At 39.2% G+C, this 17,172-nt stretch overlaps 1 protein-coding gene across 1 annotated transcript in view; it reads right to left on the bottom strand.

The window, feature by feature from the left end:
• WDFY4 (WDFY family member 4) overlaps window positions 1–17,172 on the bottom strand; it is a 124,101-nt gene that overhangs the window by 79,732 nt on the left and 27,197 nt on the right. The window contains exons 14-28 of the mRNA XM_027880471.1: window positions 15,791–16,005; window positions 15,158–15,258; window positions 14,031–14,238; window positions 13,701–13,777; window positions 12,785–13,003; window positions 11,577–11,761; window positions 8,964–9,195; window positions 7,458–7,609; window positions 6,817–6,928; window positions 6,513–6,703; window positions 4,809–4,961; window positions 4,346–4,419; window positions 3,360–3,521; window positions 1,648–1,739; window positions 665–764 (exon numbers count right to left, since the gene is read on the bottom strand). Coding sequence (XP_027736272.1) covers window positions 665–764; window positions 1,648–1,739; window positions 3,360–3,521; window positions 4,346–4,419; window positions 4,809–4,961; window positions 6,513–6,703; window positions 6,817–6,928; window positions 7,458–7,609; window positions 8,964–9,195; window positions 11,577–11,761; window positions 12,785–13,003; window positions 13,701–13,777; window positions 14,031–14,238; window positions 15,158–15,258; window positions 15,791–16,005 — 2,273 coding nt within the window. The remainder of the gene's footprint in view (window positions 1–664; window positions 765–1,647; window positions 1,740–3,359; window positions 3,522–4,345; window positions 4,420–4,808; window positions 4,962–6,512; window positions 6,704–6,816; window positions 6,929–7,457; window positions 7,610–8,963; window positions 9,196–11,576; window positions 11,762–12,784; window positions 13,004–13,700; window positions 13,778–14,030; window positions 14,239–15,157; window positions 15,259–15,790; window positions 16,006–17,172) is intronic.

The raw sequence follows: 17,172 nt of genomic DNA, 5'->3' as shown, positions 1-17,172 counted from the left end.
CATACCACAACACAATCATGAAGGTTTAACAACACTCATCCACACAGCTGAAGACAATTAATTCCTGCTAAATCAAACCTTATATTACCATCAGACAAAAAAAGTTCGCTAATATGAATCTCCTTCTGCAAATTTGTATCAATAACTGAGGCAAACTACATCACAGACTAGATATTTTAACCTATGAAATTCAAAATTCTTATTTAAATTTTGAAGTCCAACATGTGTTTTCTAATGAAAATGCAGAGTTTAAGCACCTAGCGCTATAAAATCTTCCTTTCAGTTATAGAAGGTAGAACTGTAGTTAAACTGCATGCTCGTGGTTACGATAGAGAGGTGCAAGTAATCCCACACTACACTGATTTTCAAAGACAGCTGGGATTTCTTCAACCCTTGCAATGCAGAAGAAACACCAATATCCAAGTTCCTCCTTCACAATATTTTCTGAAAATGTAAAATTTTTTTCAAAATGGATATCAGATGTGTGACCAGATCACACAGGTGAATGCCAGGTAAATCACTGACAAAAAAAGTAGCTCTGAATCCAGTCTGCTATCTTTTTGAGATTGAAATATTAGCAGTATGTTTAGTCCTGGTCAAGCACCAGCAAGAAGAAGAATCCAGAAGACAGAGACACTTGCCTATACCTTCCTGTTCTACTTACTCGGAGGACAGATGAAGTTTGTCTGAGTGCATTACATCTAACAGCATCTTCAGTAACTGGTTTCGAAGCCAGATTGTCTTTCCAGATGTTTGGCTTAAGGCTACAAATATCGGAAAGTAATGAAGAGTAATGAAGAGACAAAGCACATGTTCCATTGCTGTGATGAACAACTTTCTTTGCACCAAATTAACCCAGTGGAAATACTTACATCAGGTTTCTCGTAGAGTAAAAAGATGCAGACATCAAATCTTAGACATAAGAGTTCATGCTAACATCAGAAACAACCAGTGTTTACATTGTCAAAGTCCTCTCTTTAGAGTTATTTAAAACTCATTCAGACTACGTGTTCAACAGGAAGCAATCTCAGGTTAACTAGAGAGGGAGATGTAAACAGGCAGTCTGACTTGTATTGCCTGCTGTGATGTCTAGATATAAAAACTATAGTTATCAGCATCTCCTTAATATGATCTCTGATTTAGAGGTGCAATAACCAATACAGCCTCAACTGAAACATCACAATGGAAAAGCCAGCTGACTGGATGTTCCCCCTCATGAACGTGACATAGACAAATACTTTAAAAGGTGCAGAGCTGCACATTATTTCCTACAACTTTAAGTGCAGCAAAGTTTTCACAGAAAATCCAGGATGCCCAGTGAAACTTTATTCCTTGTAACAGCCTAGTAGGTTTGTTTGCGGCAATTTCAATTTAATGTCCTTCCTCTCTTTGTATATCTGAAATCCAACATTGTGTAGGCTCTGGACAATGCAGCCAAAGTACTGCTGGCCTGTTAGCAGAGATGAGGGCAAAAGGGACTCCTCAGTGCAGCCTGTCCCTTTCCATATGAAGTCATTTGAACTGTGGCTCTTCCTGCCACAGGAGGCAGAAGCACTACATTACATTTATGGTTCATTAGGCCCTGGGGAAGCAGGGAAGTTCTGTAGCCACCTGTGACAACACAAGCCAGGTAAGGTAGCTCCCTACCTTCACTGGGCATCTCAGCCACACTATCCAGGAAAAGCTGATTTTCATCCACAGAAGAAGGTTTCAAGGTGTAAACAAGGAACAATCCAATCCTTGCAGAGAGAGGAAAGCAGTTTTGGTCAGCAAAAAGATATTAATTTAATTATTTGAAGGTTAAATGTAAATCTCAATACTCATTAATGATGACTCTTAACAACCATTGGAAATTCTAGTTGCTGCAGAAATAGGAATTAAAAGTTCATAAACTAGGAAACAAATTAACTTACAAATCCAACATGGAAACAAAACCAGAAACATTTTCTATATCTATTTTACAGGTCTTTCAACATGAGGAAAGCAATACTGAGTTAAGCACTCTGTTCATACAAAAGATTCTGTGGCACTCAGGTATCACTGTTATCATCACTTAATTTCCAAGCAAATAGAGGAGAGCAAAGAAACCTTTTCAGGTACTCAGGGAGGAGGACTGGCAACCTCTTTTCACCTGTAGTTTGCTTTAACACTTTACCTGGTTCTAGGGATAAAAAGATTAACGTGATATACACATTTAGTGAAAGTGCATGACCTCCTCCTGCCCATAAGAAGGGCATTTTTTAAGGAGTCAGAACATCAGTTCTTCTACAGGAATGGTTCACATAGCAATTCTCATTAGATCTGTCAAAAGTCTCGGAACAACAGAAATTCCAGCATCCTTCTCAGTGCTGCTGAGAACCTGTTAGTGTCTCTGATGTCCTGGAGCTAGAAGGGTAGGGATTGTCTCTGTCCACTCACTCAGCACTTATGGGCCTGACAACCAATCAAATTATCATGGAGTAACAAATTATGGTATTTAAAGAAAAATGCTCATTCACAGTCCTTGCAACCTGGCAAATTTGGTATACTAAGTCCACGACTTTCACCTGTATGAAAAAAGAATATGCTAACTCCTACAAGCCCAGGGCAGGAACATATATGCAGTAACATACATCCACAAAAGAGCTGGCAAGCAGTAAGTTCACATACTAAACTATTCCACAGTTAACTATTCAAGATGCTTATACACTTCAACAGAACTAAACCACAGGTTTGACATGAAACTCTGTTTCTACATTTTATTAAAAACACAATTTTAGGAGCAGAGCTGCCATCTGTGCAGTGCATTTCCCTGGAGTTAGGTGGCTGTAGAAAGCACGATGTGGACCTTCCTCAATTCATCAGGTACAGGTTGATGCAATTAGACTGGGAATATAAAATGAAGCAGTGAAGAACTTACATTCTGTGGAGAACAAACTAGGATTTAAATTCTTTGCTTTGTGAAATCCTGATCAACAAAACTGATAGAAATTCAATAACAAAAAGGATTGTTACTCGGATATAAACCAAACCAACAGGATTAGGTAGGTAGTTCATTGGGGCCAAGGTGATACTTTAGGGGCAAGGCTTTAATGAAACCAAATATTAAGTACAGACTTTGAGCAGTTCCAGTCAAACCTGCAGAACTGTTTGTGCCACCATTACAAGGGTCATCACCCAACCCATCTTCATGCAAATATAAGGTTGGACTGAATGAAGGCATGAAAAAGTTTTTAATTGATGGTGATCCTGCAGTTGCCAAAGATCTGGAGTTCTACCAAACATGAGGTGATGGAAGCTCTACTATCAAGCTCTCTCCAGTACTAGAAGGAGTATAGCTAATCTGCAATCTAAGGAAAAGCTATAGACTTGAAGGTTACCTGAGAACATCCCGTGTATTAAAGTATCCTTGCAACAAATGGGAGAGAATAGTGCAGGCCACAGAAATCTTGGAGTTACTTATTTCAGGATCATTGAAAAGAAAAACAAGCTTGGGCACCATCTGCACCTGGTAGGCAACTGCAGCATTCTGAAATCCATCTCTGTAAAAAAGCACAGGGACTATTAAAGTTTTTACTAGAAAGAATCACATTTGCTGAGTTTCAGCTAAAAGGATTCTCAGGTTGCATTGATACGTTGCACCTTTGGCTTCTAATGTTGCCTTGACAACATTTCAAACACTGCCAGACAAACTGAACATGTGTCAGTGATGGAGATCAGAAGACAAATACTTTGTGTGTTCTGCCTTCCCCTATGCCCTCTCCACCAGTAACTGCTGCATTTCAACAAATTCAAAGGAAGTGTTACTGAATTTGCAAGCAGTGAGTTGATGGTAATAAATTCCTATAAATTCCTATTCCTGTAAAACTCAGCAAGGGACACCAGACAGCTCTTCATAGAGCTTCCTATTGTCAAAAAGTAGGAATCTAGCTTTACTCAGCCCCTTTTCCATGCTATATCTCTTTAGATACATTTAACTCTAGTCCAGATGATTAAGAAAATATACTGTTATAAAAAGTCTTCCTGGGTTACGTTTTGGTTTTAAACACAACTTCAATTACCTATTTTTTAAAATTATTTCATACTCAATTCAAACATTAATTTTCCCCTCCCCAGCAGACATATAAACTTTCATTTTAAAGCAGTGGTTCCACATGAACCAGGTCACCAGGTATCTTTGCCCAGTCTGACCCCAAAGCCATATCCCTAACTCCAGGCTTGAAAGAGAAATATAGAAATGATTCACTCCCCGAGTCCACTGATTACAATTAGAATTGGACCCTTCATAGGCATCTCTCAGTTCCATCTTCAGGTTACAGACTGAGTTAGTCCCACAGGTTTCTGATTCAAACACTAGTTTGTATACCTTGGGGACTGCAAGATCTCCACAAGATGGGAAAGAAGAGCAAGGTCAAGATTTTCTGGTGCTTTCATCCAAAGCTGAAAGACAAAGGAAAGCAGAGGTTTTACTGCTCTGCTGAGCTGTGAGAACAGTACCTGTGGCAGGGAAACAGTTAAAAGTAGTCCAGGGAGGATAACATCATAATTCTCAGTGTTTCTGCAACACAACCTGTAGGCACTGGGAAACTCCTGCTAGTGTGGGGAGTTGTTGCTCCAGAGTTAGCTCCGAAGAGCAGGCCCTCTGGGAGTGCCCTCCCTGCAGACCTGGGAAGCTTCCATCTCCCCAGGTGAGCCACAGTGTGGAAAAGCCCAACACACAACCCCATCCCAAATATTGGATGCAGGAGGTGCTATGAACAAACCAAACCTCATACTATAAAGCCATCTTTAAAACAGCCAAACCCACAAAGCAACATCAACAGTTTTACCTCAAAGTTGCAGAGAACATGCTGGAATGCACTATAATTCTTGATGAGTGAAGACTCAAAGCCAAGCTCAGCTGTGCCCACTAGGGAGAACATTAACTGTAAAATCCTGTTGTTTAACAGCTTTGTCTTCCTTTTCAATAGATAGCTCAGCAACTGAGAAAGAAAGACTGAATAAGTATCTGCCAAGTATAAATCTGTATTTATAAACTAATATAACACTATTTTTTAATTCAAGGCAAACACGGAGCATGCTCAGCTGCATTAGTCATACATAGATACATTTTACATAAGAATTATGAAGAAAGTGAAGATTTCAGTCCATACATGAAATTTCATGTAGTAAGTGAAAAGATAAGTTTTTGAAGGAGCTCTTTGGCATTGAACAGGAGCAAATTATATGCCATGTTATGTTGAATGGAATTTACAAAAAGGAACATACAAACATAACTGTAAATAACCAATGTAGGTTTCTGATGCTATTCTTCATGGATGTGTTCTTAGTTGCTTGCAAATGTTGTTAACTTAAAAAATATTAATGTTCACCTCTTCAAATGAAAGACATTTGTGAAGCATTACCAGTTTCTCAAGTGAGCCTGCCTTTGATTATTTAATGATTTCCTAATACTGTGAGAAGAACATTCAGAAAGTCACTCCATTTTGAAAAGGTTGGGAGCAATAGAATTAATTTGAAAATACATATCAAGACATTTATTAGTTTGCTGTTAAATAAAAAAAAACTTCAAAGAAAAGCTTCAGACCTCTAAACAAAAGCAAAAGCACTCCATTACAATATGATGATCTGTCACATGGAGAGAAGCACAAAGTCAAAATGAACAGCATATACACCGATGTAAAGGCTGCATTCACCTACAAAAAAGGACTGGGCAAGTAATATCTAAGTAGGATAAATATATTCATATGAATCATGATCAATTTATGAACAATTTGCAAATTGGGAAAATTAGAAGTTTGTAATAAATCATTCCTGAAGTCCTAATGTTAAGAATCTTGTTTGAAACCTTCTGTGTTAAGGAGTCTTCCCTGTTCTCTGCTTAGCCTGCACAGCATGAAGTAAATGATACTAAACTGAAACTTCATACTTGAGCCTCAATCCATTGAATATCATATACATAGATGGTTTACATACAACCAAAATCTTCATTTTCCAAAGATTTCAGGTTTAAAAGACTAATTTGGACAGACCTAATCAATGAAATTCAGACAGCATTTATTTATTCAGCCCAATTCCTAATACACAGTGAAAGAGTCAAAGAAATTTATTGTCAACCCTACTCTAGGCAGTCTGTAAAGAGGAATCTTAGGCTGTATGAGCCAAGGGGAAGAAGAAAATCTGTCTGAAAAATAGTCTTTTGTGAGAGGGATCAAGTGTGTAGGTAAAAGGTGAAGGGTGGGTCAGTCACAAACTGGTTGCACTGGCTTATTTAGTTTATTAGATCATGTCTGGCCAAGAGGCATCTGTCCTCATGTTCCCGTCAGCAGATATATGTTATAGAGGATCCCACAGATTGTAAGCATGGGGTACAGAGCACTTTTCTATGTCCCCCTCTCAAAGCTCTTATAACTTACAAAGTTCCAGTCACAAGTGCCTATAGCCAGGGTATGCTCAGTTCACTGCCACTGGTTTTGGCATAAAGTTCTCCGCTGGAAGGACTACAATAAGAGTGAATGAACAAGAGTGGTTACCTGGTATCCGTGCATGTGCCTCATCAGTTTTTCACTCAGTGGGCTACTGTTCAGGATGGAGTTCAGGACTTTGACAACTGCATACATGGTGTGGTCATCACGGGCCATAGCAATGAGACCCAGGAGAATGGCAGGGCCTCCAATAAAGTTCAGGCTGGTAGCTGCTGGAGAGGACTGGAACACTCTTATCCCTAGGAAATTGCAGTATTACTCTACCAGGAAATTACATGGACTAAATCTCTTATTTGACAGAGAAAAGCTCCACTCTTAAAAAATATTAAACATTAAGTCATAGTGCATTTACCATATTGGCCCACAGCAACTGACCCAATAGTTCGCAAGGAACCCGAGAGGTGTCCGGCAGTATTCTTAGCTAAGAATATTGGAGTTGAACTGTCCCGAGAATTAATCCCAATCTAAAACAGATAAAAGACATTCTAAGAGAAACCTTGGTAGTAGTGGAGAAACAAAAAGCAACAAATGCATGCTCTAATACTATAGATTATTTTATTACTTTTAGCCTATGAAAGCCATCTTTTCTTTTGTTACAAGTTGATTGTTAGGACAAACGTTCACCCACCTACAATATCCCACAATCCCATTACTTTCACTTGTCAGTAGACCTGACAAGAATAATACAATAGCATATGAAAAGTTCCGTGAAGGCATTAAGAAAACACACACTGAAACAAATTATCAGAAGACCTAAAAACTATGGCTTCTGTTCCTGTTTCAAGAAATGCTTTTAACACTGTGTCAGATTGTCCAATCTATTCCACTCCACAGATGAAAATTAACCCATGAGTAGAATGAAGTTAAGAAATGAGAAAAGAAGCTTGAAAAAAAACACTGAAGGTACACAACTAAGACAAAGTCACAAATTTTGCTCTAGGCAACTGCTCAGAAACAAGAGAAAACTTGTTTAAGACAAGGGAAATTTCTGACCTCTTTGGCAATCAGCCGGCCATCCACTTCATTGTAGGAGCTCTTTATATCTTGAACTGTAGTGAGCGTTGAGCACACGGCATTGATTCCAAAAGAAATCTTCTCTTCTGCCACCAGAGGTGCAGTATTATGATCACTGTACTGATCCTCACCTAAAACAAGACAGACTATGAACATCTGAAGAAACTTTGCATTAGTTCATGTTCCACATGAAGATTAACTATAAGCAAATGCCCCAAGACTGTGTCACGTATTTCCCTTCCAGCAGGACACAATCTTACAGCTAATCCTCTTCACAACTGCTGCTGATTAGTAAGAAGCAATGAAGTGGTGAGAAAGGACACAGCACTACTGAAACAATTCACACTGGTGTTTGCAACAAGGTCATAAATCCATTTTAAGGAATAAAACATAGTGTTTTGGGGCATTGTGCTGAAGCTTTTTTTAAGTCAAAATTTCCATTTGACAAGTTCCTTCAGGTCTTTTGATGGAATAGGGAGACTGGGGGAAGAGAGAGTGAGGTCATTTTACAATTATGATATCCTATCTTGTATGTTGCTCTGCGATTTCCCTGCATCAGGGCATCTCTGGAATCAGATTGCTACAATCCATGATTAGTACTAAAGTGCATCTGTTCATAACTGCGCAGAGAACAAGCACCCCAGACTTCATAAAGTCTCAATGCTTCAAAAATCACATCCTTCTGACTTCTATTGGTAATGTTTTCATTTTAGAGTTGTACTTTGATACAACTTCTCTTTCAACAACCCCCTCCCCATGCTTGACTTGCAAATTTTTTTGTGTGTAGATAGATAGCATTTGAAGGAGTACGTTTGGACAGTCTTCCCTTCATTTTAGGTTGAGCATCACCAGGTAAGATTATTTTTTTCTTTTCACGTGAGAAATGACCATCCCATGTCATCCCAAGCTCTAGAACAGAGGTGAATGCACTACTTGTTGAACAAATTGTAATCAATAACTGATATGTTTTGTCTGCCTGCTTAATAATTGAAGCTAACAATATACTTTAGTTAGAAAGCCTCTTCATTAAGTGGAATGTAACTTATTCCCCTACTCCTCTCCCCTATGCTCTCTCCTAGTCTGCAGGCATTTGCGATTAAATTTGATAGTTCTTTTTATGCTGTGGGGATTTTTTTTTTTTTTCTGTTCTTTTCTGTAGCACTATTAATGGAGAATGTCTCAGTTAAAGCTGCAGCTTTAACTTTTATCCAACAGAAATCACAGTCTTGCAACTCAGGACATATCTCTTTACTCTTCATCTCTTTCTGCTGCTTGATTCTTGCCCTTCTTTTTCTGCCCAATTCACAGTATGTTGCAAGATCCTCATGTATATTGCTACAATCTTCTACAATACTCGGTGATGCTGTTTTCCAGGCTTTTAGAGTGAACTCTAGACACAGTTGGAACACTTATAGCAGATTGTGAGAATAAAAAGAGCGTTCCCCTGAAAAACAAATAGTGGTGGATACGAGAATGATCACATGCCTTGAAGCTGTACTGCTTGGAAATTGCTACAATACTGCGGTCCAAGCTTAATAATCATCTCCATGGTTTCCACAGAAATGGCTTCTTCAAACAAGTATGTAGGGCCAAGGCGCCAGGTCAAGGAGGACTTCTGTTTCCAAATTCGAGGAGTAGAAATGTACCCATAGACATCAATAAAGGAAGAGGGTTCCATGGAAATGCAGCTACCTGGTAAGGGCTGGAGATACTGCATCTGCAACACAGAAAGAATTCACTGAGAGGACCCCAATACACTCAGGGTGCCTTAGGGTCCTGTCCCTGTAAGGTACTGCCTGCCACCTCTTTGCTCATTGAAGTCTCAGTCAGCTGTACAACACAATTATCTCCTACTGCTTAGAACTTTGAGAAGTACCATAAACACAAGCATTTTGGAATGTTTAAGCTTAATTTTTGTTCAAAAAACACAGTCAAAATAGTTTAAAGTATTGGCAAAGAAAATCCCTATCTTGACCCCAAACTTATTTTTCCTGTTCTGAACTTCATAACTCAGACTGTGACTTTCAACACAGAAAGACAAGTTACAGGTAGCACCTTGTACTGGCACCTAGAGAATAAACAGTTTTTGAAGAGTGTAGAGTGTCCAAGTGCACTTTGAGTCAGCCTCAAAGAAGCTAACATTGTTTAGGAAATAGGGCCATTTATTTTTGGTATCAAAATAATGATTCTGATTCCTAAATTGCATGTATTATTTTATTTACATAGAGATAGCTCTAATAGTATGTAGTTGGAATTTCTTGGTAGAGAGAAACTATATTGTACTTCAGGGCTTAGCCCTGCCTTTAATTTGCTGTTAGCATGAGTGACTCCTAGAATTTACTGATTTCTGACTAATGAGATATAGAGGACAGGCCTGGTCAATATTAAGAGTTAGTACTTAAGTGAACACTTGAGCAAATATTAGACTGAATGCAACACAGTAATACCCACCCCCAGCTCTACCAACCCAAAATAGCCTTTGGTACTGTTAACAACCTTCGTGCATTTCTAATTTCTTAGACAATTGTTTCTTCACTGTACATATAAAGCTGAAGACTTGCATCATATCGGAGACCCCAGCACTGGGACAATTTTTTATTTACCAAAAGCTTCTCTTATTCATATGCGCTGTTTCACTGTACGTTAAACATGTGAATTCTTTAATCAATTGCAATGTTTAGGCCTACTTTTATTGATGACTTTCAGTCTCATTTGAAGGAAGGCAAATTAAATAAAATTTTCATTCTTGAAATGGATATATGTCCCAAAAGGCACTTAGAAGACAGATCATTTTTCTCAAATATGAGAAAGAGAATATTTGGAATTAAACAGGTTGCATATACAAGGGAAATGTAATACACACAAGTGAGTTTTGCATGTGTTGAGAGTCAATTGAAATACGGAAACAGGAAGGAAGAGACCAAGGTTACAAGTTTCAATTAATAAAAGGATTCTATTAAAAAACAAACCCAAAAAACCACCACACCCACCACAGCTGCAATAAAAACAGGCTGCATTTTCAACACTGCCAGCATACAGCATTCAAAATCTAAAAATCAGATTTCCAAAATAATTTGAGATTAGCTTCAAAACCAGGAGCATGATGATATTGATAATATAAACCAGGGGCTATTCTCATTTATCCTGTATATTATGAACCCTTCAGGTGCATTTGGATTGCTTTCTCATTTCATGCAACCTGAGAACTGACTGCTATGCAACAAGATCACAAGAAATGGCACCTTAGGGAAAATACCAGTACACCAACATTTGCGATTAACTCATATAATCTCACACACTGAACAGGTAACTCAGAGGAACATCTGTCTGTTCCTGAATGCTGAGTGTGCTAGCGGGAAAAAGGCCACTGACTCATCAGTTGATTGTTCAGTGGGTGTAACAGGAAGAAGCAGCTTGAAACATGACCATGTAAAATGTTTGAGGAAATTCCTTCCATTTCTGGATTCTTGCAAAGTGCTGGTCAGTTGCAGAAACTTATTTGTCTGTGACCTTTCCGCTTTTTCAGGCCTTTCTTGAAAAGAAAAAAGGAGATTCCCTACATAACTCATCATCTTTGCAGGTTTTAGCCTAAATCCAAGGAACCTTCAGTTTAGGGTTCTTTGATCACACTTTAATCTGATGTATATTTTATTGCTGGCAACCTCTGCAAATCTTGAGTTGAAACTGATAGATCCTCAAAATCACTAGTGGACTCAGAAAATTTTGGCCTAAGGGTACAACTGAATTTCAGCAGCATAACCCTGAGCTACCTGCAACCAAGGTAACGCTAGCTCTCAGAGGAGCATCACCACTCAAAATTGCCCTGGTTATCACATGCTGAGAGGGGGAGAGGGAACTAGTTCAAAGCAGCAGTATAAGCTGAAAACATACTTCTGAAAAGCAGCACAAATATACCCTGTTTTGTATGAATTTCTGACTCCACTGATACTCAGCAGAATGGTACATGTTATATATGCAAATCATCATGCTTTGAGTTTCTCAGATTAATACTGAAAAGTTATATATTCATTGGGAGAACAGAATGAAAAGCAATGCAAGGCAAATGTCAGGCATGAGATCTATGCAGAGAGCCTTTACCTTTGCAGAGCCAAGCATCTGACCATTTATATAAGCTGACACAATGCAGGTCTTCTTTGCTTCCTTAGCAAGCGTCACTGCGAGATGATGCCACTGACCAGTGACCAGCAGTTTACCACAGCCAAACTGGACTTGCCCTGGAAATGGGGAGGGATTTAGGACCTCACCCTCAGGTTCCATAATATCTGTAACAGCAAAAATAGGGATAAGTGAACAGGAAGTCTCCCACCTTCCCCTGCCTCTGGAACACAACTATCAAATGTGACAGAAAGAACATGATTCTCTGTTAGTCGAGTATGATTTGGTGCTATTATGTTCAATGTCTTTAAAATGTTCCCTGACGGTCTATTATCAGGACCTAAGACTTGCACAACACCTAAGGTCCCTCCAGCATACAATGCACCATCCTCCCAAATAACACCTGCTAGCTGCCTCAATGCTGCAAAACTAGACTGAACTAGGAAAAACACAACATATTCTCTAAGAGGAGAACCCCTCAGGATACTCACTGAGTTGCCTGACACAGAAAGAAAAATTCAAGCAAATTCATGAGATGATAAAAATCTGTATTTTAATTTGTAGTTTTTATGAAAAGAAGCGAGCTGGAATTTTCAATATCTAAGGCAATCAGAGCACTCATGCAAAGTCAGCTGTGCATGAAAAAATCCCAGCTACTATTCCCACTTCATTCCCATCCTCCTCTGGAATATTCAATCACATTTACATTTGAAGTACCGACTCTAACTCAATAAGGAAAAGGGAATAAATATCAACAGAGAAAAATACTAACAGGCTGGTATGATAGAAAACATTCTGAAAGTGAGGAGAGGAATTAGTTGTTTCATTAGGAAGCTAGATCATTCCCCAAATCCTCAGTCCTACTCTCCAAACCTGCCTAGTGTCACACAGAAGAGGCTGCTTGAACCAGCTGGTTCAAGCCCAGCCTCCACAACTGCAGACAACAATATAACTGACATTCAAAAGTTTTCCACAGAATATTGCAGACCACAAAATAATTCACAATACCTACAGCAAACTTAGAACTGAAACATGGCCAAGAATTACAATCACAACAGGCTGCAGGAGGAACACTGAAGAGGTAAATCTCATTAATATCCTAAGTACTTCAAAGAAGAGGAAATTTGTTAATGAAAAATTCCAGATAATCAGAAGACACAGCACTGCAGCTTGACTGAAAAGAGCCTTACCAAGTGGCTGGAATTCCACTTCTTCTGTGGAAATGACCAAAGAGAGGTCCTGTGGGAAGAAGCTTACAGAAAGGCAAACAAATTCTTGCTCTGTTCTTGACACGTGCCTCACGACTGTAAGGAAACGGACTGGGTGATTGTTGTGCACCAATCCAAACTTGCTAATCAGAAACCAGCAGGACAGTGTCAGGCCACTTGAGGGAGGGAACATTCTGGTACCTGTACACAGGAAACAAAAAGGCAGCAAGGAAGATGTTTTCCTTGTGCAGCCATTAGCAAACTGCTTTCTGTTTCATTTGTAGTCCAAACCAGGCAAGAACTGACATTAGATTATGAGGTTTAATTCAGTTCTATTAGATTTCACTGTCTGTATTCAATATCGTAAAGACTGCACATATGAGTCTGTGCATATGCATAAAGGACCTAAAAATTGACTGATGAGAAATGACTACTAGAACTCCATGCTATGGAGCTCCTCAATTAGGAACCACTGAGCCAGGAACAAGTTCTTAAATTTCATAAAAATTCAGGAAGTAAAAGGTACAGCCATTTCACAGTTCACCCAACAGAGGATTTGGATGTTTAGGAGAATCCCATTAAGTGACAGCTCCTATTGCTGCCATAGGAGATTACCCTAAAATCTGGTGGCTCTGGTTTGTTAAGACTGTTTTCTTAGCGGCCTGCCTTAAATTTTTACTGATAATGTTAACCTTAATTTATCACACTATTAAGCTGCATCTGATATTGCATTTTGCTGAGCAGTTTGAGTTATACAGTTCAGAGCTGGTCTGGGACACAGATAAATGTTTTGAAATACACAGCTTATTTGCTGCCATTTCTTACAGCTGTTGAATGCTTTCAATGGAGCTGAAAAGTCAGTGCTTCCAGGAAGCTATAGGTGAGTCACAGTGCTTACCCATGCCAATTCCTCCCGAGACAGCTTGGTCTGCGCTGGGTCCCATAACAGTGGCCAAGGTAGGGAGGTATAAACACCTACAGAAGCAACACCCATTCATCAAAAATGTAAAATCATCCCTGAAAGTCACCAGTCACTTAATACTGCAGAGCCATGGTAGCAAGGCAGAGAAGGCTACCAGCAATAACAAAATAGGTTGGCAACATTGCTGCAAGGAAGGCAGCAATAGGGCTCATAAATAGATTAAGATGAAGAGAGAAGTGAATATTGTCCAGAGTAAGGGCTTGGAGACAGCAGAGCAGCTAAAGGAATAAGCAACAGCAACAATACCCATAGCCTTCCATGGACATGTCAAACTCCACAAATGATGGAGCCAAAGCAGTGCTGCGTAGCTGGAAGTTTCGAGGTGATGTCATGGAGATGAGACTCATTGCAGTCTGGAGTGCAAGTGCAGATCCCTTAGACACCCAAGGGGAGTTGCTGACAGGCACAACTGTATGAGGATCAGTTTTACTGTCCACCACGTCCTCTTCTGAACCTACAAGATGAATAGAGTACCTAACCAGATCAATGTCTGCAACACTTTTTCCAGTCACAGGTGTTGCCCATATTCTATTCATCACTGCTAAGAACAGCCCTACATGCTCTTGAAATAACACATCTTCAGCAGCCTGAAGAAATACAAAAGAAATATTGCACTGAAGGAATTTCAAAATGGGAGGCTGTCAGGAGAGATGAACTCTACAGGAATGATAGCCATATTTTCTCTCCACACATCTGCAGATAGATCCAGACTTCACTGCTGGTAAAAAAGGTCCCCAACCCATTGGCTCCATTTTTCTTATACACAGACCATTCAATTCTGCTGTAACAGAATAGTTGCAAGCAACACATGGGAGAGGATTTGAAGAATGACTGCAGAGAACATAAGATCGAAATTTATAGCATGCTGTATCAGGTGTCTACTATTACTGTAGCCTTTCACCTGCAAAATACATTAGAGCAGAAAACTTTGCTGGAAAATAGCCTGTATAAGCAAGGCAGTCTACTAGGATATCCTAAGGACTACAAAAAGCAGTGCTTTTTGTTCACATATTTATTCACTTTCTAGATATAAATCACAGAAAAAACATGCTGCAAAACCAGGAGACAGCCTCCTTGGTCTGTAGAATATGATTAGTATTTTTACAGATCACTTCCATGTCTGATCTAGCAAAGTCTGAGTCTATAATCAGCATCTAGCATGAGCTAAGATATCACAAGTTGATCTCTGATGATCACTAGATCAGCTCTGAGTGTTGGTCAAGTACCTCCCAACCCAGTACAGAACTTCAGGTATACTCCATCTTCACTTTGCCTGTCCTGGAGCAACCTACTCAGCAGCAGTTTCCTGTCATTTTGGAGACATCTATAACCCAGCCACTGTAACAGCAACAGGCTATTCATTATATGCTTACCTGCATTAGCTGAATCACTCCCCTGACATGAAAGGACCTTGGTCTTGTTTGTGCTGGGCCTGGAAGGTAGTATTGGAGAACCTCCCAATCGAAGAAATTGCCTAAAATGAAAAGAAGAAAATAATGAAGAAAGCAACTAAAAAAAGGAAAACAATGAAGTCTGATAGTTTGGAGTCACAGCAACCAGGCAAATACAGCTCAGCCCTCTGGGGAACAACTTTCTTACTGAACACCAATTTTTAAAGACTGAGACTACACTTTTTATTTCTGCATCTGTTACTGACGTGGATCTGGAGATAAGAGAAAGTCACTTTTACTCTTCAGAAAACAGCTTCTACATATGAATACCAGAAAATAATAACCCTAGTTGTTTTGCAATTACTTAATTAGTTCATTCATAAATGGCTTTACAACCCCTGTAGAGATGATGTAGCAGAACACTACAGATACCATCTTCAGTAAGTCATTTATGCATATATCCTACAATCAGTGAGAAAGTAGTAATAACTGAGACTTGAAACAAAAGGCTGAGTCTTGCTGAATTAGAGCACTACATGAAGCATCTAATTATTACAGAAACTTCACAACAAAATTGCACTAAAGCAAATTGTTCCGTTAGATACAATCTGATACCTTAACACATCTGGCTCAATGGCCTGTGATGCAAGCTTCTCAAACACTCTAGTGAGGGGCAGATGCAGCGGATGACTCTCACTGCGGAAGGCATCCTGACAGGAACTTATGATGGTGCTCAGCAACCCAGATTCACACATCACCTGACGACTCTTTTCGGACTTCACCAGGGACTGGATATGATCAACCACAGCATATTGGATTTCCTGTGAAAGCTGAAATGACACAGAACTGAAGTCAGAGGGCTGGAACTAAAATTGCACATGGTGCCTTTTTTTTTTTTTTTTTCATTTGTCAAATCTCTGGATGTCAAAATCTAGCCCTGAAAAGAAGCCCTGAGGCCAGAGGCTCCAGTGCAACTGCATGGCTGTTCTGTAAAGCTCTGCAGTTGCACAGCGTCCAGCAGCTCGACCTTCCACAGTTCAGCTTTCAACGATGGCAGTGAGGGATCAGAGCTCTCAGCTGTCATTCTAAAAAACAGACCACCACCAAGGGCAGGTTATTAGTCATAAACTCCAAGACCAACAAAGGAACTCAGAATATTTTTAACATTAAGTCTGTGGAGAGTCATACTGGTGTAATCTACTCTTCATTCTGGAAGTACTGTTTCTAAACAAAACTGTATCTAGCAATGTCATGAAACACTTACTTAATTTTAAATACTTCTCTATATGTTTTGCTGACTTGAAGCTTTACTTCATTATTGCTTCTTAATGATCTTAAAATCTCTCAATTCTCATAAATTATTTTAAAAGCATTTTGTTCCCAGTTAGGAATGGATTGTACCCCATTGACTTAAGTAGATTTCACACAAAAGTAACTGGATCATATAGTTAAACACAAATCTTGCGAAGATGAATTGTTCCCTACTCCCAAGATCTCTCCTGCTTTCTCATATACTTTTCCAGGAAACAGATATGCAAACTTTTAAAGAAAAGGACAACAATGGTGGCAGACATGCAAATGGGGCCACTGGGATTTGATTTTATAACATGAATGAGAATCAACCGGATTCAGGATAAGCTAGCTTATTAAATGTAAAGAGGAATTCAGCTCTTTTGCATCCAATACAACAAAACCAGTATAGGACAATTTCAAAGCTAACAAATAATTTGTTTTCAAAGTGTTTCCAGCCGCAACACTTGGATAATAATACTGGCACATCCATTACAACATACATACTGTTTTTGCAAACTCAACTACTATTTTTCATATCTGAAGGACGAGTTCTTTAGATAACATTTTCTTCCCTCTGAAGGACTGTTCATTCTCAGGGACACAATTTTCACTGTGCATCTCATTACATGTAGAAATCATGCACCAGACTGAACTACACTATTTTTCAGAAAGGCACTTACATCTACAGTGATTCAAAGCCTGAC

The sequence above is a fragment of the Empidonax traillii genome, unplaced genomic scaffold (genome assembly GCF_003031625.1).
Source record: "Empidonax traillii isolate 1590-97213 ecotype Southwest subspecies unplaced genomic scaffold, ASM303162v1 scaffold70:size1330859, whole genome shotgun sequence".
In the NCBI taxonomy this organism is placed as follows: Eukaryota; Metazoa; Chordata; class Aves; order Passeriformes; family Tyrannidae; genus Empidonax; species Empidonax traillii.
This window is presented reverse-complemented; position numbering and strand designations above follow the sequence as displayed.